Raw genomic sequence first — 22,282 nt, forward strand, 5'->3', positions numbered from 1 at the left:
ACACACACACACACACACACACACACACACACACACACACACACACAGATTTATTCCAGGTCATGGCAAGTAGCACTCTGGTGCTATGGCTAAGGAGAGGAGGCAGACAGGTTTGGCTGAGAGGAGAAAAGCTGGTTTATGGGTTGCCCTTCTCAGAAAGGGGTGCATCAAGTGTAAGGGAGAGACAGTCATCTGGGATAAAACCCTGGAGCAGAGTTGGAAGAGAATGTTGGTTCCACTCATATTTCTGCTTCAAATCTTTCCATAGTCTGCTCTTTTGAAAATCAAGTTGGTGGGATATTACAGAATCACTGTCACAGTCTCACCATGATAGGAGCTTAAGCACTAGAGTATACTTTCCAGCATGGGCAGAGTGTAGTGGAAAAAGCATTGAGATTCAAATCAGGAGAGATCTGGTTTCAAAGTCTGCTACTGACACTTACTGTATAGGTAACCATGAGGTAATTAAAATTCTCTGAGCTTGTGTTCTAATCTGTAAAATGGGCATAATGATACCTGTGGTGCTTCCCTCATGTAGTTATTATCAAGATCCATTGAGATTATATACAAATATATGTATATATGGGATATATATTCACATCATATATAGTGAAAAATATATGTGTGTTTCTAGGATAGCTGTTGAGAAACCAAGTTGGTGGGGAGGGATCCAAGAGTTTCTTGGACCTCTTACTCTACCTCTTGGAGTGGACCTGCCTGTCACTAAAGTTTACTGTACCCCATTCCTGGAATGCTTAGATCCCATACCCATACCTCTTAGTTTCTTTGGACTCCTTCAAGACAGTTAAATCTCACCTTCTAAAATGGGCCTCTCCCAGTCCCTCTATCTACTAATGGCTTCCCCTTCCACCTTTACATATTCTATAGATAGACAGATAGATAGATAGATAGATAGATAGATAGGTATCTATCTCTATGGAGATATATCTATCTCTATCCATCTGGACTGGACCATATGGACGATATGAGACTATATGGACTATCTATCTATCCATATATGTATGTGTATACATCATATATGTATATATATATATATATATATATCTATATCCTAGTTACATGTTTTCTCCCCCATTAGGATATAAATTTATTTTGGGGGGGGACCAGTTTATGCCTTTGTATACCTCTAAGCAGAGTGCCTGACCTTTTGACTGATTGACTGACTATAAGTAAACCCAACCTACATGTTTTCTCACCTATTAGAATTTAAGCTCCCTATGAATTGGGTCTGGCTTATACCTTTCTATATATCTCCAAACATGGTGCCTGGTTTGTTGACTGGTTGACTGTGACTGTAAACCAACCCAACTTACTTCCCTGTCACCTAGGCAGAAAAACATCCTTGTCCTAGGACTTTACTGCATTCTTGAGTTGTTGTTCTATGGCCTTCTATCAAGTACAATCCCCAAATATTGCTTTATCACCTTTTTATATGTCATTATGTAAGAAATCAATAGATCTGGGTTCTAGTACCGACTTTGCCACAAATCACTTGTGTTACTATGGTTCAGTCACTTCTTTCTGAGTTTTAGTTTCTTCATTTGTAAAATAGAGATACTTATGATAATGTCTCCATGGCCCTTTATCAAACATAGTCACAGTTATAAGATGCTAGGCTGTTTTTGACTCAAATGTAAGGTGTAATTCTTTAACCAAGCAGTAATTTGGGTGAAACTTTAGGATGCCAAAGGGTCTTCAGTTCCATCCAGATCCCTCTGGTCTTGCTAAATGAAATTTTAGGAATTTAATCTACTATCCCTAGTGCTAGCTTCCAGGGGCATTATGGGAGTTGAAAGTAATTTACTCACCCTAACCCAAATATGAGATGGGCCTTTAGGAGCTGCCTTGGTGCAGGGAAAGCAAAGACATTTAAAATGATCTATCTAATCTGATAGACTCTTGCTGTGCTGGCTGGGTGTAGCTGCCGATTGTTCATGCCTGCTTAATATTTAGGTTGAGGTGAGTAAATTACATTCAACTCCCATTATGCCTCAGGTGTCTAGTACTAGGGCCAAACTATGGAGATTCATTTAGCAAGACTAGACGGTTCATTCTGCATTCTTGCTGCAGCACCCAAATCAATACTCTCCCTGAATAACAACTCCAGGCCTGTCCTATTAGGACTGTTGCTGTGTTTGAGAAAGAACCATAACCTCATTCCCAAGCTCTGGTTGGTTTTCTAATGTGCGTCTTGTCTTGAATTACTTCTTAATTTCTGTGTTGCAGGTTGGTTTCTCTACCAGTTTCACTAACTACTTCTTTTCTTTTTTCTCTTTTTCTCTCCTCCCCTCTACCCCTCCGTTTCCTGGCTCATCTGTCTGGCCTATGCAGCTGACAAGGTCAACGATGACTTCTACTCCAAACGACGACACCTGGCTGAACTGGCAGCCAAGGGGAGCCTACCACTTCATCCCGTGCGGGTGGAGGAGGATCCACCAAGGGCTTTTAGTCCTGAGCATGGCCCTGCCAAGCAGAATGGACAGAAGTCCCGGGTCAACAAACTCCACACACACCCCTTGGCCTACAACTCTACCACCAACTTCAAGACCTGGGACCCCAACGAACCATCCCTCCGGCGTCAGGCCTATGGCAACAAGGGAAAACTTGGTACAGCAGAGCCGACCTCCAGTGAGCCCCTGGCAACGAGGAGCCAGCACTTCATGCCCCAACAGCCATACTTCATCACCAACAGCAAAACGGAGGTGACTGTCTGAGATTGGCATTGCAGGGAGCATCCTGGAGAGCACACTCAACTGAGAGAGGCAAAAAAGCAAAATCTAAAGAACCACTCCCCTCCCACCTTCCGCCACGCACCCTCTCACACAACATTTACAATCAAAACTGACAACCCACTAACCAATGACTTGGAAACTCACTTCTCCTGGGTTACAACTGGCATGCAGTCAATGAGCAGCTGAGGAAAACCAAGACAGGGGCATTTAGCAATACATCGAAAGAGAAATTGAGAAACTCCATGTGGATTTCACAACCTAGGCAGTGGTGAACTCACAAGCCCAACCCGTGTGACATTTTTTTTCTTCTTTTTTTAACTTGAAATTGGAATTCTTGATGAGAAGTAGCACAATCCAGACTTTCCATCTATGTAAACCATTTGCTACAAGCTATCTGATCCTGCTTGTGAGAGCAAGAGAGAGAGAGAGAGAGAGAGAGAGAGAGAGAGAGAGAATGCACAAGAGCACTGTCACGCGAGGCAGAGGAAAAAGTAGATAAACATGCATTGTTTTGGCCAGGAATTTTATATCAAAGATCTGAGTTGTTGGTCAATCCTAATAACTGATGATCAGGACACACGTACCTGTGACAAGCCCAGGGCAAAGGAACTCAGCCCCAGCCCTCACGCTTACTATACTTTCATATCATCACTGTTGGAAGCAAAAAATAAAGAGACCCTGAACCCACCAATTGCTAATGAAAAGGAAAAGAAAAAGAGACTATTTCCTGTGCTATCCATAAAAACTGTTGCAACCCAAGTAAAAGGGTGAACTGCTGGGTGGGGGGGGGAATGACAGTGGTTTAGAGAGTACTCAACCTTTTTTTTTTTTTTAAATCTCTATAGAAAACTACAAAGAAAAACATCCACCTTTTCCTTTCACAATCTCCAAAATAAGAAAGACATTGACACTTAAAAACAAATAAATAAATAGCAAACCATTCAATAAAAGGACAGGTTTGAAGGAGGTGGCAAAGGGAAGGAGCTGCCACTCCACCGTGGGTTTGTGCCCCCCATCTTTGAAAAGGCTATCTTCTCCCAAGAACAGAATTGAGTCTCACTTAATTGTCTGTTTCTGACTTCCCTTCACCTTAAGCGTGCTGCTGAACTCCAACTGCTTTGGACTGAAAATGACTTAAGCGTGGGTGGTGCCTTCAATGTGTTACTGGTGTTCAATGACAGTCTTGTTTTCCAAGAGCAACTTGTGTTCCTTTAGGCTTATTTCCTTCTGTTTTACTCAAGTAGTAGAAGTTGTTTTCATACCTCCTTTTGTTAACAAGTCCTGTTCCATCCTTTCCCCCTCCCTGTCACTGTCCCCTTTCCCCAATCCACCAAGTGGCTGCAATGCTAGGGGTATGTAGGTAAGAAGACAGCCTCTCCATGTTTCCCACCCAACAGCCCTCAAGCCCTATGTGCTTTTACTCATTCTCTTCCCAGAGCTCTTCTGGGCCACACTTTCCTCAGTGAGAATTCCCAAACTTGTTCATCAGAATTGGCTTTCAAGCCTAACACCTCCGTAGACCAATGATATGTTAGAAGACACATGGATCTCTTGTATTGTTTTGCTTGGCCCTGTTTTGAGAGAGAGACAGAGAGAGAGACAGACAGAGAGAGAGAGAGAGCAAAAGAAAAAAGGAAAAATTGAGGAGAGGTGGTTTCCAACCCAAATCACTTAACTTAAAAATTATTTTCCCAATTAAAAAGCATTTTTTTTCTTCTTCCCAACCATCCCCATTAAAAAGGAAAAAGAAAATAAAAACGTTTGTAGGAAATGTGCATAGTCAAGCAAAATAAATTCCACATTGACCTTGTAAAAAAAAAAATGGACGTCTTATTCTGCACCCTGAGTCCATCACCTCTCTGCCAGGAGGTGTGTAGCATGCTTTATTATAGGTTCTCGAGTCTTGATTGGTCACTGCATTCATCAGAGTTCTTTAAGTCTTTCAAATTTACCAAATGACTAACTCTATCCCAGGTTTCCCACCCCCATTTTAGCTGGTAATGAAGCAGCCACCAAGGGATTCAGTACTGCTTGGGTATCTTGCCTAGTTTCCACCAAATGTTTGGACCCAAAAAGAACAGCATCATAGTGTCTCGACATCTCCTGGATACAAAGGGAAGCCTGCTGAACCTCTTCCTGGTACCAGCTCATGTCTTCAGTTTCTCTTCAGATTTTCCTACTCCCAATTCCAAAATTTCTCTTCTTTCCCTCATTCTCTTTCATTGCTCCCTCATAGTGTAGTGGAAAGAACACTGTATGGGGTGTCAGGAGACCAAGGATCTAGTCCTGAGTCTGTCCCATGTTACTTGTGTGGCCTTGGGCAAATCTCTTCAGCTACCCAGGCCTGTTTCCTCATCTGCAAAAATGAGGGAATTAGACTAGATGATCTCTAAGGTCAGTTCTAACATCCTATGATTACAGTCCTCTTATTTGACCTTAGTCTCTCCCTCAAATTCCTCCCTCTCTTCTCCATTCAGCTTATTCCTTCTATTATCCAACACAACCTATTCTTTCCCCAAACAGCTCCTTCTGACCCCAAACCCTCCCTTTCTCTCAATTCAACCTTGCCTCTTTCTCCACCAGCTTCTGTCTCCTAACTCACCTTTCTCTCTCCAAAAATTTCTCATCCTTGAATTCCCTTTCCTGACTTTTAGCCTAAAGGGCTATTGTTCATGGTTGCCTCAAACAGCCCACATTGTCCTACTCCCTGACTGTCAATTTCCTTCTGAGGAGTTGTAAGAATGTAAGTGGAGACCTGAGTCCTCTGAATCTGCAGTCTCACTCTTGTCGAGAGATCTGAACCTTAGGAGCTGGAGAACAACTTTCAATGACATGTGGGCAGCATTGGCATCAAATGAGTTACTGGAGATATGGGATGGAGAGTCAACAGACTGGCCTCTTTGCCTAAGGCCAGCTCTGACCATGCCTTCCCTTCCTGGAGCTAGGCTAATAACTAGAGCTTCTCCAAGGATGGGCTCTTGGCTGAGATGTCTCCAGATGGAGGCCCTAGGCCTTGCTCTGTAAACCTGCTGCTATATTGGAGGGCAGGCTGGATGTTTGGGGTCTAAGGCAGATAGGTAGAATGACTAAGATCCTGTTGGAGGCATAGGGAGGTGGGCAATGCTAGGAGAGAAAATCAAAGGTTGATGTGGTGGGCCAGTTTCCCCTGCCTATCCCACTTGCCTTTCATTTAGTCCTGACTGCCATCCCAAACAGGCTGTCTGACTCCTTGTCCTGCGGGGACTGAAGGTCTATTAAAATCATCAACTTTGGGCTACACCTGGCAACTGCATCCAAGTCTCTCCCCCATCCAGGTTTTTGTGTACTTGAGCATATTTTATGTGCAAATATTTTAGTAACTGTATGTTCTGTAAGTAACCCCGTGTGAATACTTGTTAACAACTGCAGAGTTTATGATACCAATAACACTTCCTACAATAAAGACAAAATGTTTGTTTGTTTTCTAAGAATGTTTCTTTGTAAACATATGTATTCACTATATTAATAATAATTTCTTACCTGGCAATAAAACTGAATTATATGTGATGCTTCTGTCCCACCTGTGTCTTCCCCTACCTCACAATTCTTCGTTTAACTTCAGAAAAAACAATACAAATTGGAGAGAGAGAAACATCATTTGGCAGGTGCAATCAAAGTCCTATTAGCCAGAATACTTTGCAAATGAGAGGGTTGTGGTTACCTGAATTTTCTACTTAATTGAAAATTAAGCAAAAGTCTTTAAACATATTTTTGGTATGTTTCATTTTTACCTCATCATCATTTCCCATTTTATCCCTGCCCCCAACCCCACCCTCAGCCCTAGACAATCATCCCTTATTACAAAAGAATAAAAAAAAAGAGAGAAAAGAAAAAGTTTTAAGCAAAACTAGCCAGCACATCAATTGTATGTGACATTACATGTAGTGTTCTGCATTCATATTCGCTACCTCTGCAATTAAGGGAGGGAAGTGAATTCTCTTATTTTTTCTTTGGGGTCAGGCTTGGACATTATAATCTCACAGTATTCAGTTTCGGATTTTTTGTTTGTTTCCCATTTATTTTGTAGTCATTGTATATATTTTTCTTGGTTCATTGAATAAGCTCATGTAAATTTTCCCATAATTCTCCTTATTCTTTATGGTCACAATTTCTTACAGCACAGTAATAGCCTGTTATAGCCATGTACCCACAATTTATTTAGTCATTCCATAATCAATGGGCATCTACTTTGTTTCTAGTTCTTAGCTAGTACATCAAGGAGGAGACTTTTTTTGGTTTGAACTCTTATTTTCATAAAGATAATTTTATTAATGTCTTTGCTTTTTGCACCAATTATTTTCAGATAAATCCCCCCAACACACATGCATGCGCACAGAAACACACATATATGTTATCATTGAACCCTGACAACAAGGGAAAACAGCTAAGTAAAAGCAACCAACACAGTCACCATATCTGACAACATCTCTGTAGTCCCTCATATCTTTGATAAGTAATTTAATGATAATAATAATAATATGTATGTAGTATTTTAAGGTTTACAAAGCACATTACATACATAAAATTTTTCTAGTTGATTCTCACAACTCAATGAGATGAGTGCTGTTATTATTCCAATTTTTAAAAATGAGGAAACTGAGACTGACAGAGATTAAGACATTTGCCCAGGGTCACACAGCTAATAAGTTACCTGAGATAGGATTTGAATTTAGGTCTTCCTGACTCCTCTATCAGCACTATGTGAACTGCACCACCTGTCTGCCTGAACCTTCATTCTTAAGTCTTCTCAGAGATCTAAGTTTGTTTTAGTGCCTTAGGAGATACATACAAAATCCAGAGGAAATAAATGAATCTTTTGAAGATCAATGATTACTACACAGGACTGTAGGTAAGTTGTGTAAAATTATACCAAATGTGACCCGAATTCAGCACATCCTATGAAAGTTGTTCATTTTTCTTGGGCTCAGGGCCTAATATCAGCTAGTTTCAGTGATGTTTGCCAATATACATTTGCCATATATTCTTAAAAAAATGGTCCACTGAAAAATTTTTGCTTCTAACTGAGAGATAGTCGTCATAGGCTTATAAGACTCTCAAATACAAATGGAGGCCAGAGATGGAGGGAAGCCTGAGGCCTTGTAGAAATCAAGTTTCTGCTCTCTAAGAAGACCCTATTAATATATACAAATCTAAGTAAGGAAGGAAAGAGGTAAACTATTATCCCCTCTCTGGTGCTTAGACACTTCACCAATCTACGTGAACTTTTTCATCACAAAAGCATTATGCTCTTCTTGAGTCAAATTATAGATATAAGGATCTCAGTGCTTAAGCAGCATTTAGGGTACATGATTTTATGAATATGGTGTTATTCAGAGACACATGTCTCAGGGGGCCTCTTGGACCATAGAATCATAGACTTAGAACCGGAAGGGGCAATTCTCAAGAGGCCATCTAGTCCAGCCCCTTCATTTTTTATGAGCAAACTAAGTTTCAGGGAGATTGTATGACTTGAACAGGGCCATCCAAGTATTGAGAGGGAGAGTTAGAGTTCCAACCCAGTTACTTCTAACTCCAAATCCTGTTTTTGTTTTTTTTTTTTTATTGAACCATTTCATTGAACCACAGAGTTCAGTAGGTAGCCAACAGAGATGTTAGGGCTAGTAGAGATGCTTCAACAAAAGTGTTGGGGGCTATTAAAGGAATTGAATGTTTGGATCACAGAACAGAGGCTGGTGTAGCATGCAGCCTAAGGAAAATAGATTTCCAAGACAAAGCAAGGACTGAGCCTAGTCAATGGTTCAAAACCAGTAGACTCTTGAGTAACCCAACCCAACTGTTTTACTATGCTTATGGCTTGGAAAACCATGCTATCTGCACATGTTCATCCAGAGGAACATTGCATCTTTCTCCACCCCCATCCCAACACTTTTTTTCTCTCGTTGCCTGAATAATAGGGTAGGGTGGTATGATAGTAAGAACCATAGGACTAGGAGTCTGGAAGCATGGTTTCTAATCTTTATTCAAATACTCACTAGTTAGCCATATGATGTTGGATAAATTTCTTCTGAGGGTCTCATTTTGCTTATGTCTAAAATGCAGAGTTTGAACAAGATGATTTTTTTCCACCCTAAAATTCTGATTCTTGGTCAGCAGGTTGCTACCATTGACTCCTAACATATGGATTGAGTTATTTTTGACGACCAGCTATTATTTGCCAGATAGTTGGTCAGAAAAGCCAGATTTTAGGAGGAAGCTATAAGGATAGGGACTGGAACTGTGATGCACTGCCTCCTCATCTTTGTCTCCTAGAATCCTTAGTTTCCTTCAAGACCTAGTCCAGGTGCCAGTTCCTAGCGTATCTTGATAGATTGATCCCCCATGATATAATAGCAATAGTAGCAGGGGGGAAAGCCTGTACAAAGCCATGGATGTAGGAGCTAGATTATCCTAGAACCACATATAGCAAATGGACTGAGTAGTTAGTGGGTCTCCCCTTACTTGAGGTCCTTAAGCAAAGGTTACATGATCACTTGTCAGACATGTTATAGAGAAGATTCTTCCTTGGGTATGGGTTGAACAAGGTGGCCTCCTAATTGTACTTCTGGTCCTGGGATTCTGTGGTATTGTGTGCATGTGTGTGTGTGTGTGTGTGTGTGTGTGTGTGTGTGAGTGTGTAAGAGGACGGAGGTAGCAATGGTGGTGGTGGAAAGGAATTGCAGGAATGTCACACCAAGAGTATTACTCTTATTGGCATGTTGTCTTATGAACCCTTTTTGATTTTTTTCAAAGCTTGGATTTGTCAGCCCTAAATGTAGTTGGCAAAATCCACAGCTTTCCTTCACTTCCAACATCTGGCATCTTTGCCCTTTGCCCAAGTCTAACAGTCTGGTTCTAATGAATCAACATTTTCTGTATGTCCATTAAATATGGACTCCCTCCAACCCTGTCGTGAGGTCAATCTAATTTCTTTGTCCAAGGGCACAGATGGTTAGACACTGCCAAGTCTGAATATGACTTTCTTAACCTTAAATCTGTTCACTTAACCCTGGCAGGAGAAATATACTTAATCACTGGATTGTTCCTAGAGAAGCAGGCATGGGACCACTCAGAAAGGCAGCAACTGAACCAGCATTAGACTGAATGCTAGCTCACTTGACTCTGGTGTCTAGATTTCAGGATCTGGACCTTAGCTAATGGTTTCATATCAAGTCCCTGTACCTCAAACATGTCCTTATGAAATGTGTAGCATAGAAGGTGTTCCACACTCCCGAGAAATTCACAGCCCACTAAAGTTGCACTGTTGACTTCCCAGAGGCCACCAAATCCCAGAGCCAAGACTGAGGTCCAGCTAGAAAGGAGCTAGGCCACATATATCCTTGCATGACCCAGGTTATCCATCTGTTTTATATCCTTGGATGACTCAGGCCCAATTCTCCTTGCCTGCAACTCTGATTACCTGAGAAACATTTTTATATGTGCTTTCCTCAGTCAGTCAAGTAAGTTCTATATTTCTAGGCATGGCCTTTAGTGGGCCATAATAGGTAAGGCTGAGTTTGGAGTCAGGAAGACCTGAGTTCAATCCTGCTTCTGATGTTTACTGGCTCTGTGACTCTAGACAAGTCACCTAACTTCTCTCAGCCTTGATTTTCTCATCTTTAAAATGGGGATAATAAGAATGCTGCCTACTACTACTGATATTACTACTTCTTCTGCTATTATTGCTACTATTACTACTTCTACTACACTACTACCAATACAATGATTACTACTAATTATGCTAATATTACTGCTACTACTATTGCTACTACTACTACTGCTACTACAACTATTATTACTACTGATATTGATACTACTACTAATCCTTCTACTATTACTACTGCTACTACTATTTCACTATTACTCCTAAGACAACTACTGCTAATACTACTAATACCACCACCACTACTACCACTACTAATATTATTACTACCACTACTATTACCACTACTATGTAGGTGTTAGGATACATGGGTTTGGGATTTGTCTTCTTTATTTATTATGTACACATGTAGACATGTGTAAGTATGTATGTGTATATATATATATATTTATATACATATTTATACTACACACATATATTTTGATATTATTTATACATATATATTCATGTATTATGGTGTTGATCAAATTTATTTGGTTGGCCAAAGAAACTCAAAGGAAGGGACCATTTTTATTAACCAAGTACAGTAGAGTTGAGATGAATAGTCTAATATCTAGGAGGTCCCTGGTAAAAAGCAGAAACAAGCAAATGACTCTTGTGAGTTGCACTCTGGATCTATTTCTAAGAGCATCTCCATATCAGTAGCAGTTTTATTTACAGACTCATTTGGAGTATGTGCTACAGCAAGGATCTGGTGTATCCCTATGTGAAGGAGTGCATTCTGATATCAGGTTCTAGGAACTCAGGCTTATAGAAGCCAGAGAAAGGGGCCTTGGATGTACAGAACAGCTATTACATGTACTTAGAATATGAATGAAAAAAGGAAGGAATGGAAAAGCAGTTATTAAGTGCTTACTATGTGCTAAGCAACATTTTAAGAGTCAGACATACATCAACACAAATTAAGACAGTTCCTGCCCTTAAGGAGTATATGTTTCAATAGAGGAAAACAACATATTTAGGGGAGTGATGGACAGGGGTATGGTGTTTTTGTCTGAGAGGTTGCAAAGATGGTCAGTAGACACATATGGTAATTGATTCTTTGCAGGAATAGTCTTGACTATTTAATTACTCTTACCAGAATTAAAGGCTGAAAGTAGGGTCCAAGCATAGGGCAACATAAGGCATAAGGTCCTCCACTCAGCTGCTAAAGTGATTTTCCTAAAGCATAAGTCTGACCAAGTCACTCCCCTATTCAATAAACTCCAATGGCTCCCTATCTCCAGGATTAAATATGAAATCTTCTGTTTGGTATTCAAAGCCCTTCACAATCATCTCACTTTTCTAGACTTCTTGTCTCTCTTTTCACCCCATATACTCTTTGATACATTGACATCTGCCTCTTTGCTGTCTGTTCCTTGAACTAGACACTCTGGGCAGTTTCATTGGCTCTCTCTCATTCATGGAATGCTTTCTTTCCTCATATCTACCTCCTGGCTTCCCTAGCTTCCTTTAATTCACAGATAAAATCCCATCCGCTACAGGAAGCTTTTCCCAATCCCTCTTAATCCTTTCCCTTTGTTGATTGTTTCCTTTTTATCCTGTATATAATTTGTACATAGTTGTTTGTGTGCTCTTTCCCCTATTAGATTGGGAGCTTCTTGAGGTCAGGGATGGTCCATTTGCCTTTCTTTGAATCTCCTGTGCCTGGCACATAGTAGACTCTTAATAAATGTTTATTGATCGATCTATTGGGATAAAGATTGGCATGGTGAGTCTCCCACTCCCTCATAGTGAGGTAAACATTTTGGGAGATGTCATTAACATCCTGAGGGTAGTGCTTTTAAATCTGGATTGTCAGAATCTGCGTTATATACTCTTTGTATTACATGTGGTGAGTGTTTCTTTCTCAACTTGCTTATTCCTACTGAACCAACAGCCCTGTCTCCTTTTTGGCAATTTAGCTAATACCAGAGAAAGTAAACCTAACATAAGTATAGTAGAGAGGGCAAATCTGTTGCTAGAAAGAAAATAGCAACACCTAATTCACTTCTACATCAAATATAATTTTTAATACATTTTCTAGTATTTTGTACTACCCATGCTAGAAAAGCTTTTCTGTTAGTGTGGATAATTGGAAGCTGACTACATTTAGTCAGCTCTTGTTTGTAGGCAGTACATCCTTCCCTCCCCCACCCCCAAAAGTCTGGAAGTTTTGTTTAGCTTCTGAAAGAGCACTTACTATTACAGGGAATGAATAGCTTAGACCAAGGGATAATCTGGTTCAATTAGCTGACCCATCAATATTATAACCCTTCTGGTGTAAAAAGCAATACTTCTTAATGGATTCCTGCTATGGAGAAATTCAATTTAGTGTGTACTTTATTTACTTCCATTTGTTTATTGATGAGTTATCAATGATGCAGGTCTGGCTAAATTATTCCTCAGTCCTTTTTGAATTTTCTTAGGTGAAGGGAAGGGGAAACATTTCACAAACTTTCATAAAAGCCTCACTCTCTTTTCCCCCTGGTTTCCCATTTTTTTGGGGGGGGATGAATTCTAGGCATCAATCTAGACACATGGTGTGTGAGAGTTACACAGTTTGTCAAAAAAAATTGGGAGGTTAAGGTGTTAGTGGACTAAAAATACAATAGGAATCGACAGTTTGGTAAGACAGGCAAAAGATGATTGTGATCTGGGACTATATTAATGGAGATATACATAGCTTCCAAAAATAGGGAAATATTCATTTATTGTAGTCTGCCCTAGTCAGATCACATGTGGAATACTGTGTTAAGTTGTGGTTACACAATTTAGGAAGGACATTGGTAAGCTGAGGAAGGAAATAACGATCGTGTCCAGCCCAGAGTTCATACCATATGAGGATCAATTGATTCTAATGCCTTCCCTCTGCTGATTATCTCCAATTTATCCTGTATGTATCTTGTTTGTCCATAGCTGTTTGTATGTCTTTCCCCCCTCCCCACCCCCAGCCATTAGAATCTGAGTTCCTTGGGAGCGGAGACTGCCTTTTGTCTTTCTTTACATCCCCATCACTTAGCACAGTGACTGGGATGTAGTAGATGCTCAATAAATGTTTGTTGACTGACTGAATGGAAGTAGGACTGCTCAACCTAGAGAAGACTCAAGGGACCATGACTGCTACCTTCACCTTTAAATTTTGAAAGCTTGTCTTGAGAAAGGGGAATTACTCTTGCTCTATTTTGCCCCAGAAGGCAGAATAGGGAGAAATGGGGAGAAGTTGAAAAGCAGCAAATTTGGGCTTGATGTCAGGAAAAATTTAGTAGTAAAAGGTATCCAAAAGTGAAATGAGTTGCCTTGCAATGGTTTCCTGCTGACTAAAGTCTTAACAAAAAGACTAGATGACCCTTGCTATGTATTTTGGTGAGGGGGTTTCTTTTTAAGGTATGGGTTTGACTAGGTCCCTTCCAACTCTGAAGCACTAAGATTCTGTGACTGCCCACCCCCCTCTGCAAGTTTGCTTTCCATGCCATGGTGTAGGCAGAGATGGGGAAAAATCTCTGTGAAAGAATAGCAAATAAATTCTAAGACTTGGAGCCTCATTCTTTCCCTTGTCAGATTCTAATTTCTAGACTTGGAGATGCAGCTGAGTTTAAATAAAGCATTTCACATCAAGAAATGTCATGGTTGTTGGAAATAATTTTGTCTTATTCCCTTCAATTTTCCTTCTGGGCTAATCCAAAGGTTTCAGTCAGATTCAGATTTTTATAGTGCTTTTCATATATATGCATATACGTATGTATAATGGTGTTCTTTGTTTTTGTGAAAAACAAAAACACTTTTTTGTTCATTCCCCCTGGGAAGCATAAAATATGCAGAATTTAAACAGATGATTTATGAGGTGAAGATGCTTGTTTTTATGGTCATTTCTATTTTCTCAAATTCCTCTGCTGACTTGTAAAAGGCAATTGAACAATGGTCCTGCTGTTCTGAGAGTCAGGTGCTATGTATAAGTTGCAGGTTCAGTAGACAGTTTCAGATCCAGGGTTCCAAAGCCCTAATAGAAAAGCCATGCAGGCATCTCTACCTATTGTGTGGGCCTGTGCTTTACTAATAAGAACATACCACTGTGCTTTCAGGGCCCCCTTATTATTTCATAAGTCAGAATAACTCAAAGTCATCCCACTTCTGCACCCTCCCTCCTTGGAACCAGACTAGAGAATAAGATGAATGCTTCATAGTAGCCAGAGACATGTCTATTAGAAGGTTTAATCACCATTTGTTGAAATCTAGCTGGATAGCAGTTGATTGATGTAGCTTTGATACTGGCTCCATTTCTTGACTTCCTCCTTGTCACTAGAACAGGATTTCTTAAACTTTGTTTGTGCCATAGACCCCTTTAGGAAGAAATGATTTCATTTTTGTCTTTGGATCCCCAGTACCTAGTTCAGTACCTGACACAAAGTAAATGTTTAACAGATGTTTGTTGATTGATTAACTGATTAATCAATTTTGCCTATGTGATTGGGGAGTCAATTCACTTAATGTAGTGAAAAGAATATTAGATTTGTAATTAGAAGATCTGCTACTCACTGTTTTGTGCGTAAATCACTTACCTTCTCTGTGTCTCAGTTTCCTCATCTGTAAAACGAGAGAATTTCATTACATGATCTTTGAGGTCCCTTCCAACTTGCATGTGCTATGATTCTTAAATTCTACAAACAAGCCTTCCTTTCCATTAGCTATTTTGATTTTGGCAACAGAGAAAACAACCATAGCTTGCACTTTGCTGCTGTATTTTTTTGCAATCAAACAATGGGTGAAATCAATAATTCACCCTACAAAACTGGGAAGGGTAAGCTTTTAATAATCTGAGGGGATTTTTGACTGTGGATATATTGATCTCCATGAAAAATGGTTATTTGGGAAGATACCATAACTTGGGACTTCTCAGTGCTAATTCTGATAAATAGTAGCTAACCTAGAGGAATCCATTTCTTCCAGCAAAGTGCCTTACACATTTGTCCCCAGGGTGGAGGCCTGGCTTTTTGTGTGTGTGTGCTTTGAATCATCATTCCCATCCTTTGCCTAGCAACATTGTTCACCTCTACACTAAAAGGTGGATATTATTTCACATTAATGGGAGCAGACATTTCATTAGGGGAGCTGGTTTTCAGGAACTGATATAGATAGTCCTCTGCCAATCCACAAAACAAGAACAAGGCAGCCTCTCAAGAGCTGATGAGGTCACATCATGGGGCTTAGAGGTTGTACCATCCATAGGATTCTGGGTGACGTTAGCTGAGAGAAAAAGCAAGAACTGAGTTTGGAAAGGCACCCAAGGTCTTCTCTGGGATCCCCTTTTATTGAGATTTCCCAATGGGAAGTCTATTAATTTCTTTCTATAAATTTTCTTTGAGTTTTGAAATTCTCACCATTGATTACTTTCAGTTTTCTCCTAAATCTGACTTATTAAAAATAATTATGGTTTATAAGCACACCTAGTATTCACTGAACTGCAATGAAAGTTATGGAAACAAAGAAAGCCATGATGATAAATAAGGATAAAGCATCTATCTGAATGAAAAGAAACATAATAAAGCATTGTCTTGAAGTCCAGGAAGTCAAAAGCACAGTCAGGAGAGGAATGAAGGATGACTGGCCTGGGTCCCTCCCCAAAATGGAGGCTCCAGGACAACAGCCTAAATAATTTACTGGTACTACCACCAGGAATAAAGACCTATAATGTAGGAATTCTTAATCTGTGTTTCTTAAACTTTTTAAAAAATATTTTGGTAACTGTTAATGTAATTGTTGTTCTTTGTAATCCTATGTATTTTATTTTATGCTTTTAAAAGCATTATTCTTTTATATATATGTATATATATTTAATATATATGTATATGTATATAAAGATCAAGAAACCCTAATTAGAGGGAGGCCTCCAAGAGAATAGGGTGATCTTGAGCATTTTTTGCCCAGAATGCCCTTTTGTGGTCAGTGGGCACATCACTTCAGGTGCTTGCCATTTGTAGAGTGTGTTGTCTTCCTCTATGTGTGCCAGAGAGACATTGCTCTGGCAGGATACTTGGACTATTTTGGGGGTAGGGTAGGTTGGCCCTGTTCCCACGGTCTTGCCATTGCAATGGGGGCTATATTCCAACATGGCATTGTGACAGTAGTAGCTGTCCCCTTAGTTCTTTACCCTCTGCTCATAGAAAGCTCTCCAGCCTCTCTTGATATCCCTCTACTATCCACCTTGCTTCAGGACAAACTGGAATGAATTCAAAATTATGCCCTATGAAGTTCTTGCCTTGGACAGCTATTCTCTCAAGGTCACTTGTGAAGGTTGCCAGAGCCAATAAAGGATGGAAGAGGAAAGGGGTGGAAATTGAACTTGCCCCAGACCACAGGCTTAAAAAAATGAGAAGTCATTCAAAGCTTGCCTAAGAATTGGAAATAACATTCCTATTTATACTTACTTATGAACCTGCCTTATCCCCTAATCAGATTATAATTTCTTTCAGGGAAGAGATAGAGTTAGATTCAATTCCATTCAATCCCAACTCAAAAATATTTATTAAGCACCTATTAAATACATGAAAGGCAGAGGTAGGTAGACAGCAGGTCAGAATGACCTAGGTGCAATTGTCATCTCTAACATATATTGGCTATGTGATTCTGGGCCAATCATGCTAAGTGATTATTTGATGGTACTTAATTTTTATAAAGGAAGGTTCTATTGGTGGGAGGTAGAGAATGGAGTCATTAGGAAGTGATGGGTCATTTTTAAAAGGAAATGAGGTAGGTGGGAAGTGATGGTCATTTTAAAAAAAATGAGCTAGATGCTCATTGGATCAAGCTCTGGGCCCGGAGTCAGAAAGACCTGAGCTCAAAATCTTCTTCAGACACTCCGTTTGTCTCAATTTCCTTATCTGTAAAATGAGGGAAATAATTTCACCTACCTCCCAGGGGTGTTGTGAATATCAAACAATATAATATTTGTCAAGCACTAAACACAGTCCTTGACAGGTAGAAAACAATGTATAAATACTACTACTACTGTTACTACTACTACTACTACTACACCTCTCAATTCTCTAGGCAACTCTCTAAGGCTTGCAGAGAAGGTACTAACCTGCATTAGTAAAAGTAGTTCCCTCATTAGAGAGGACTTTATACCAGTGAAAACACAGGTCCAGATGCTACCCCTATACCTGTAATGTGTAAGAATGGCACTAGAGATATAAAGGTGAAAAATAACAGAATCTCTAATCATGGAATTTACAGTCTAGTGGGTGTGGCAGCAGGAAGGAAAGGTTAAGACAAATACACAAATAAGTTCAAGTTATATTTAGCCCTTTTTTCTCCCCTAGGACCTGGGACAGTTCCATGAAAATGGCAGATACTAAGGGTACCTAGAAACATCTCTGATAAAGCAGAATTGGTGTATTAAAAATAATTCCTATATGTAGCCTTTGACCCAATGATACTCCTACTAGGTATACATCCCAAAGAGGTCAAAGGCAGAAAGCACAATGTCATAGATGTAAAATGTATTGATAGCCTCATTTTTAGCCTTTTATGTAGTAACAAAAGAACTAGAAGGAAAGTGGTTACCTGCTCATCAATTGGAGAATGACTGAACAAAATGCCTCAAACTAAGGTAATGAAATATTATTATGCCATAAGAAATGTAGTGAAGAATTCGATGAATGAATGAGGAATGAAGTAAGCAGATTGATTTATTTGATAACCATAACAACAAAAAGTAAAGCAACATTGAAAGACTTCAGAACTCTAATCTATGCAATGTTTAATTATAGTTTCAGAAGATTGATAGTGAAGCAAACTTTCCACCTTTTGCCAGGGAGGTGGTAGACTGTAGGGCCAGAATGAGGCATTCATTTTCAGATCTAGCCAATGTGCTGAATCATTTACTTGACAGTACTTATTTGTTACAAAGAAGGATTCTCTTGGTGGCAGGTGGGGGAGGTGAAGCCATTGGGAAGTAGTGGTCATTTTTAAAGAGAAATAAGCATTAACAAAATAAAAATGTGGCTTCTATTTACATTACATTGTCTATGGCAAAGCATAAGTTTCTTGCTTTCATACCAAATGTATATTTTCCTAATCATTATTCAAATGCAGTCTCTCCAAGGTTGTTACTGGAGGGGTACATCCAAGACCCTGGCTATGTTTATCTTTTTAAAAAAAATTTTTTAAGTCTTAGGCTTAAATACTAAAACTTAGATACATAATAAGAAAGAAAAAGAAATGTATTATAAACCTAAATATTAAAAGTTTAATATAAAGTAAGAAAAGAAAAAAAACATGAACATAAGAAAGGATTCAAAATAAGAAAAGAAAAAGAAATGTATTATAAACCTAAATATTAAAACTTAAATATAAAATAAGAAAAGAAAAAAATATGAACATAAGAAAAGATTCAAAATATATAGCAATAAATTTCCATTTCAAGAAAGCCTATATATTAAATATTATGTGTGTGTTGAGAGCTGTCCATCTTTGCTTTCTTGTAGGTTTTCTTTTGTTCTCTGCTGTTCGCTTTTTACTTTGTTCTTTTTCCCCCTTCTGCCCCTCTCTGCCAGGCTACAATTAAGCATGGATATATTTATATACAGATATAGATATATACATATACATACACATATACATATATACATATATAAACATATACTTTCCTTAAAAGATTCCACTCCTGATCTTTGTTTTTATGTTTGTGCATATCTCTTATTTCTTATTCCTCCCAACTCCTCTACTTTACTTCTACCCCCTACCTTGCCTTCCTATCACTTAACCTAGCCTCCACCATCCCTCCCTTATCCTCCAATTCCCATTAATCTAAACACCTTTTTATATGCCCCTTTAACCTATTCCCTCACCCTGCCCTCTAAAAATCCCTGCCTTATCCTCTCCCCCCTCCCCATTCCCTTAGCTTTTATTTCTTTCTAAATTTAGAAGACTTTTACACTCTTCTAGATGTGTATGTATTGTTGCCTCTTGAGCCAATTCCCAATGAAAGTAGGTTTCCAGAACTAACAGCCCTCCCCCCATTTAATTCCTCTGTTCAATTCTTCTTCTTTGACCTCATTTGTATAAGATAATTACTTTTTTCAGCTGTTCCTGAATAGTTTTACTTTTTAAGTCATATCATGCTCGGGTTTACCCCAATATGAACTACCCAATTACTAATAACAATTTTAGACATACATTTTATAATTTACATCCATAAAAGATAAACAGTCTATCCTTATTGAGTCCCTTGTGATTGATCTTTGGTATGTATCCTGTTCCACTTAGGTCTTGTATGTCAAATCTTCTATTAAATTCAGTTTTTTTTTTAAACCAAATCCTGAAGGTCTAACAATTCATTAAATATCCATTTTTTCACTCAAAATTATGCTTAGCTTTGCTGGGTATGATATTTTTGGCCAGAAGCCTAGTTCTATTGCTCTTTGATATATAGTGTTCCAAGACCTGTGGTCTTTTAGGGTGGCCACTGCTAGGTCCTGTATGATTCTAATTGTGGCACCACCATATGTAATTTTTTCTTCTTGTGTTGTTGCTTGTAATATTTTATCTTTGAGCTGGAGGTTTCAGATTTTGACTATAATATTCCTGTGGGTTTTCCTTGTAGAATCTCTTTTAGGTGGTGATCAGTGGATTTTTTTCTATTTCCACTTTCCCCTCTTGTTCTAATGCTTCAGGACAATTTTCTTTAATTATTTTTGTATTATTGTATCATTCTTTTTTTGATCATAGCTTTCAGGTAGTCCAATTATTCTTATGTTTTATATTCTTGATCTGTTCTCCAGATCAGTTTTTTTTCATATGATATGTTTCAAATTCTATTTTTTTTTCATTTTTATGTTTTGTTTTATTATTTCTTGATCTTTTATAACTTTTTGGCTTCCCCTTGCCCAATTCTGATTTTGAAGGAGTCATTTTCTTCCTTGAGTTTCTGGAACTCCTTTTCTAATTGGTTGACTTTCTTTTCATAATCTAATTCTTCTTGGATTGTTCTTTTTTTTCAGTTTTTCCTCAATCTCTCTAATTTGATTTTTAAAGTCTTTTTTAAGTTCTTCTATGAATTCTTTTTGGTCAGGTGACCATTTGACATTACTCTTTGGGGGTAGAAGAGGGTTTCTTTGCTTCAGAATCCTCCTCTGAAGATGGTCGTCTCTATTCCCATAGTTACTCTCTATGGTTGGATTCTTTCTCCTTTGCCTGTGCATTTTTTGTAATAGCTTAATTTTTGTAATCACCTCTAGTCCTGGGCTATAGGGGATGGTGCCTCTTGCCTCAGATCCTCCTTCAGTTCTCCCCTCTGACCTTGAATCTAAACCAAGACCTGCAGCCTCCTGTAAGTGTCCACAGCAAGTGGCATCCCCACCCCATTACTTCTGCATTCACCAATCTCTAGGTGTGTGCTGGTTCTTTCTTGCCCTCTGCTGAGTCTCCACAGCACAGCTGGGTTTTGAATTCCTTGTCTGTAGAGGTTCCCTTGATCTTCCCTAGCTCAGACACCCAACTCTCCTCACTATCCTGGGGGTAAAAGTTCCTGTGACTGGGGCTGAGGCAGCCTCCCAATTTAACTAACCCCAGGGGTTGTGGCTTCTTGTTTAAGCAGTCCCTAGCCTGGAGGTGTTTACTTTTCACAGGAACCAAACCTCAGCCCCTGTTCTTCACCTGCTCTTATTTATTTTTACTGCTCTATGTTTGCCCTTAAGTGCTGTTTTATCTCTTTTGTAGAGGAAATCTTGAGAGGTTGGAATTTTCTGACTTACTCTGCCAACTTCCCAGAATCCTCTCCTGCTACATTTATTTAAAGGTTCTTTTGGTTATCTCCAATACAATCATAGTAAACATGGGACAAGCAAGAGGAAATATGAGAAAATCTTCAGAGTTAAGACCCAGCATTATGTATTAGAAAGCATTCAGAAGTGGAAGTTGGGAATTCTACTCTAAACTTCCCACTAACTACCAGTGTGATCTTGGGAAAGTCACTTCTATCTGTCTCAATACCTACCAGGAAGGGATTGGGCTAGAAGATTATCTCTAAGGTCCTTTCTATGTCTTGATAATTCACTTAGATTACCACCATCAAGAGACTTAGTGAATTTGAATAATCTGTTCGCCGATCTGATCCCCAAGAAACAAACCTAGTCTCAAAGCTACATGGACTCCCAAATGAAAGACATTGTATTTTTCTTCCACATCTACAAATTAACATGTGAGTCATTGGTGCCTAGCAATATTTCAGGCTTGAAAATCAATGACATATGGGCTATAGTCAGTGCTAATGAGAAGCAGAGCTATCAGTCATTGATTTCATTGGCTCTCTGTTGTTTGGCTTAAAGGAGTCTTAAAAGATGATTCACATTATTTTGCACCCCCCTCAAATTTTCCTATAGAGTTTTTGGGCAAATGTTGAAGCTAGATCTGTCATCTTCTTCAATAACCTCTCCAAGGAGAACCTGTAAGCCATCATTCCACCTAATTTCAACTTCCTTCTGTATTCTGGTTTCATTTTTGTTTTTAGCAAGGATATCAGTTAATAAGGATCATTTCCACTAATGGTATACCAACTTCTTGGTCAATAAAGATTTCACATTTAAAGGACTAAGAGTTAAATGAATGTTCACAGATGGTCTAAAAACCATGTGATTTTTAGTACCATTTCCTCTTCTTTCTGCTCCTCTAAGATCATCATTATAGAAGTTGAAAGTGCCTGAACAGAATGAAGGCATTTTCTCAACACTATAAAATTCTTATAAAAAGTCCACACATGTAGTGAAAACATTTCTTTAAAATTGCTTTTTATTGGTATCTCATATTTTTATACTGTCAAGATTCTCCCTTCTCCATCCCTCTCATATAGCAC

The 22,282-nt window shown here is 39.0% G+C and overlaps 1 protein-coding gene across 2 annotated transcripts in view; it reads left to right on the plus strand.

Moving 5' to 3' along the window:
- Positions 1–2,908, plus strand: part of SHISA9 (shisa family member 9) — a 430,944-nt gene extending 428,036 nt beyond the window's left edge. For both annotated transcript variants that reach the window (XM_027839708.1, XM_027839709.1), the window contains one exon: positions 2,353–2,908. In XM_027839708.1, coding sequence (XP_027695509.1) covers positions 2,353–2,735 — 383 coding nt within the window. In that variant the 3' untranslated portion in view covers positions 2,736–2,908. The remainder of the gene's footprint in view (positions 1–2,352) is intronic.
- Positions 2,909–22,282: the final 19,374 nt, after the last annotated feature.

The sequence above is a fragment of the Vombatus ursinus genome, unplaced genomic scaffold (assembly GCF_900497805.2).
Source record: "Vombatus ursinus unplaced genomic scaffold, bare-nosed wombat genome assembly UNPS02014832.1, whole genome shotgun sequence".
In the NCBI taxonomy this organism is placed as follows: domain Eukaryota; kingdom Metazoa; phylum Chordata; class Mammalia; order Diprotodontia; family Vombatidae; genus Vombatus; species Vombatus ursinus.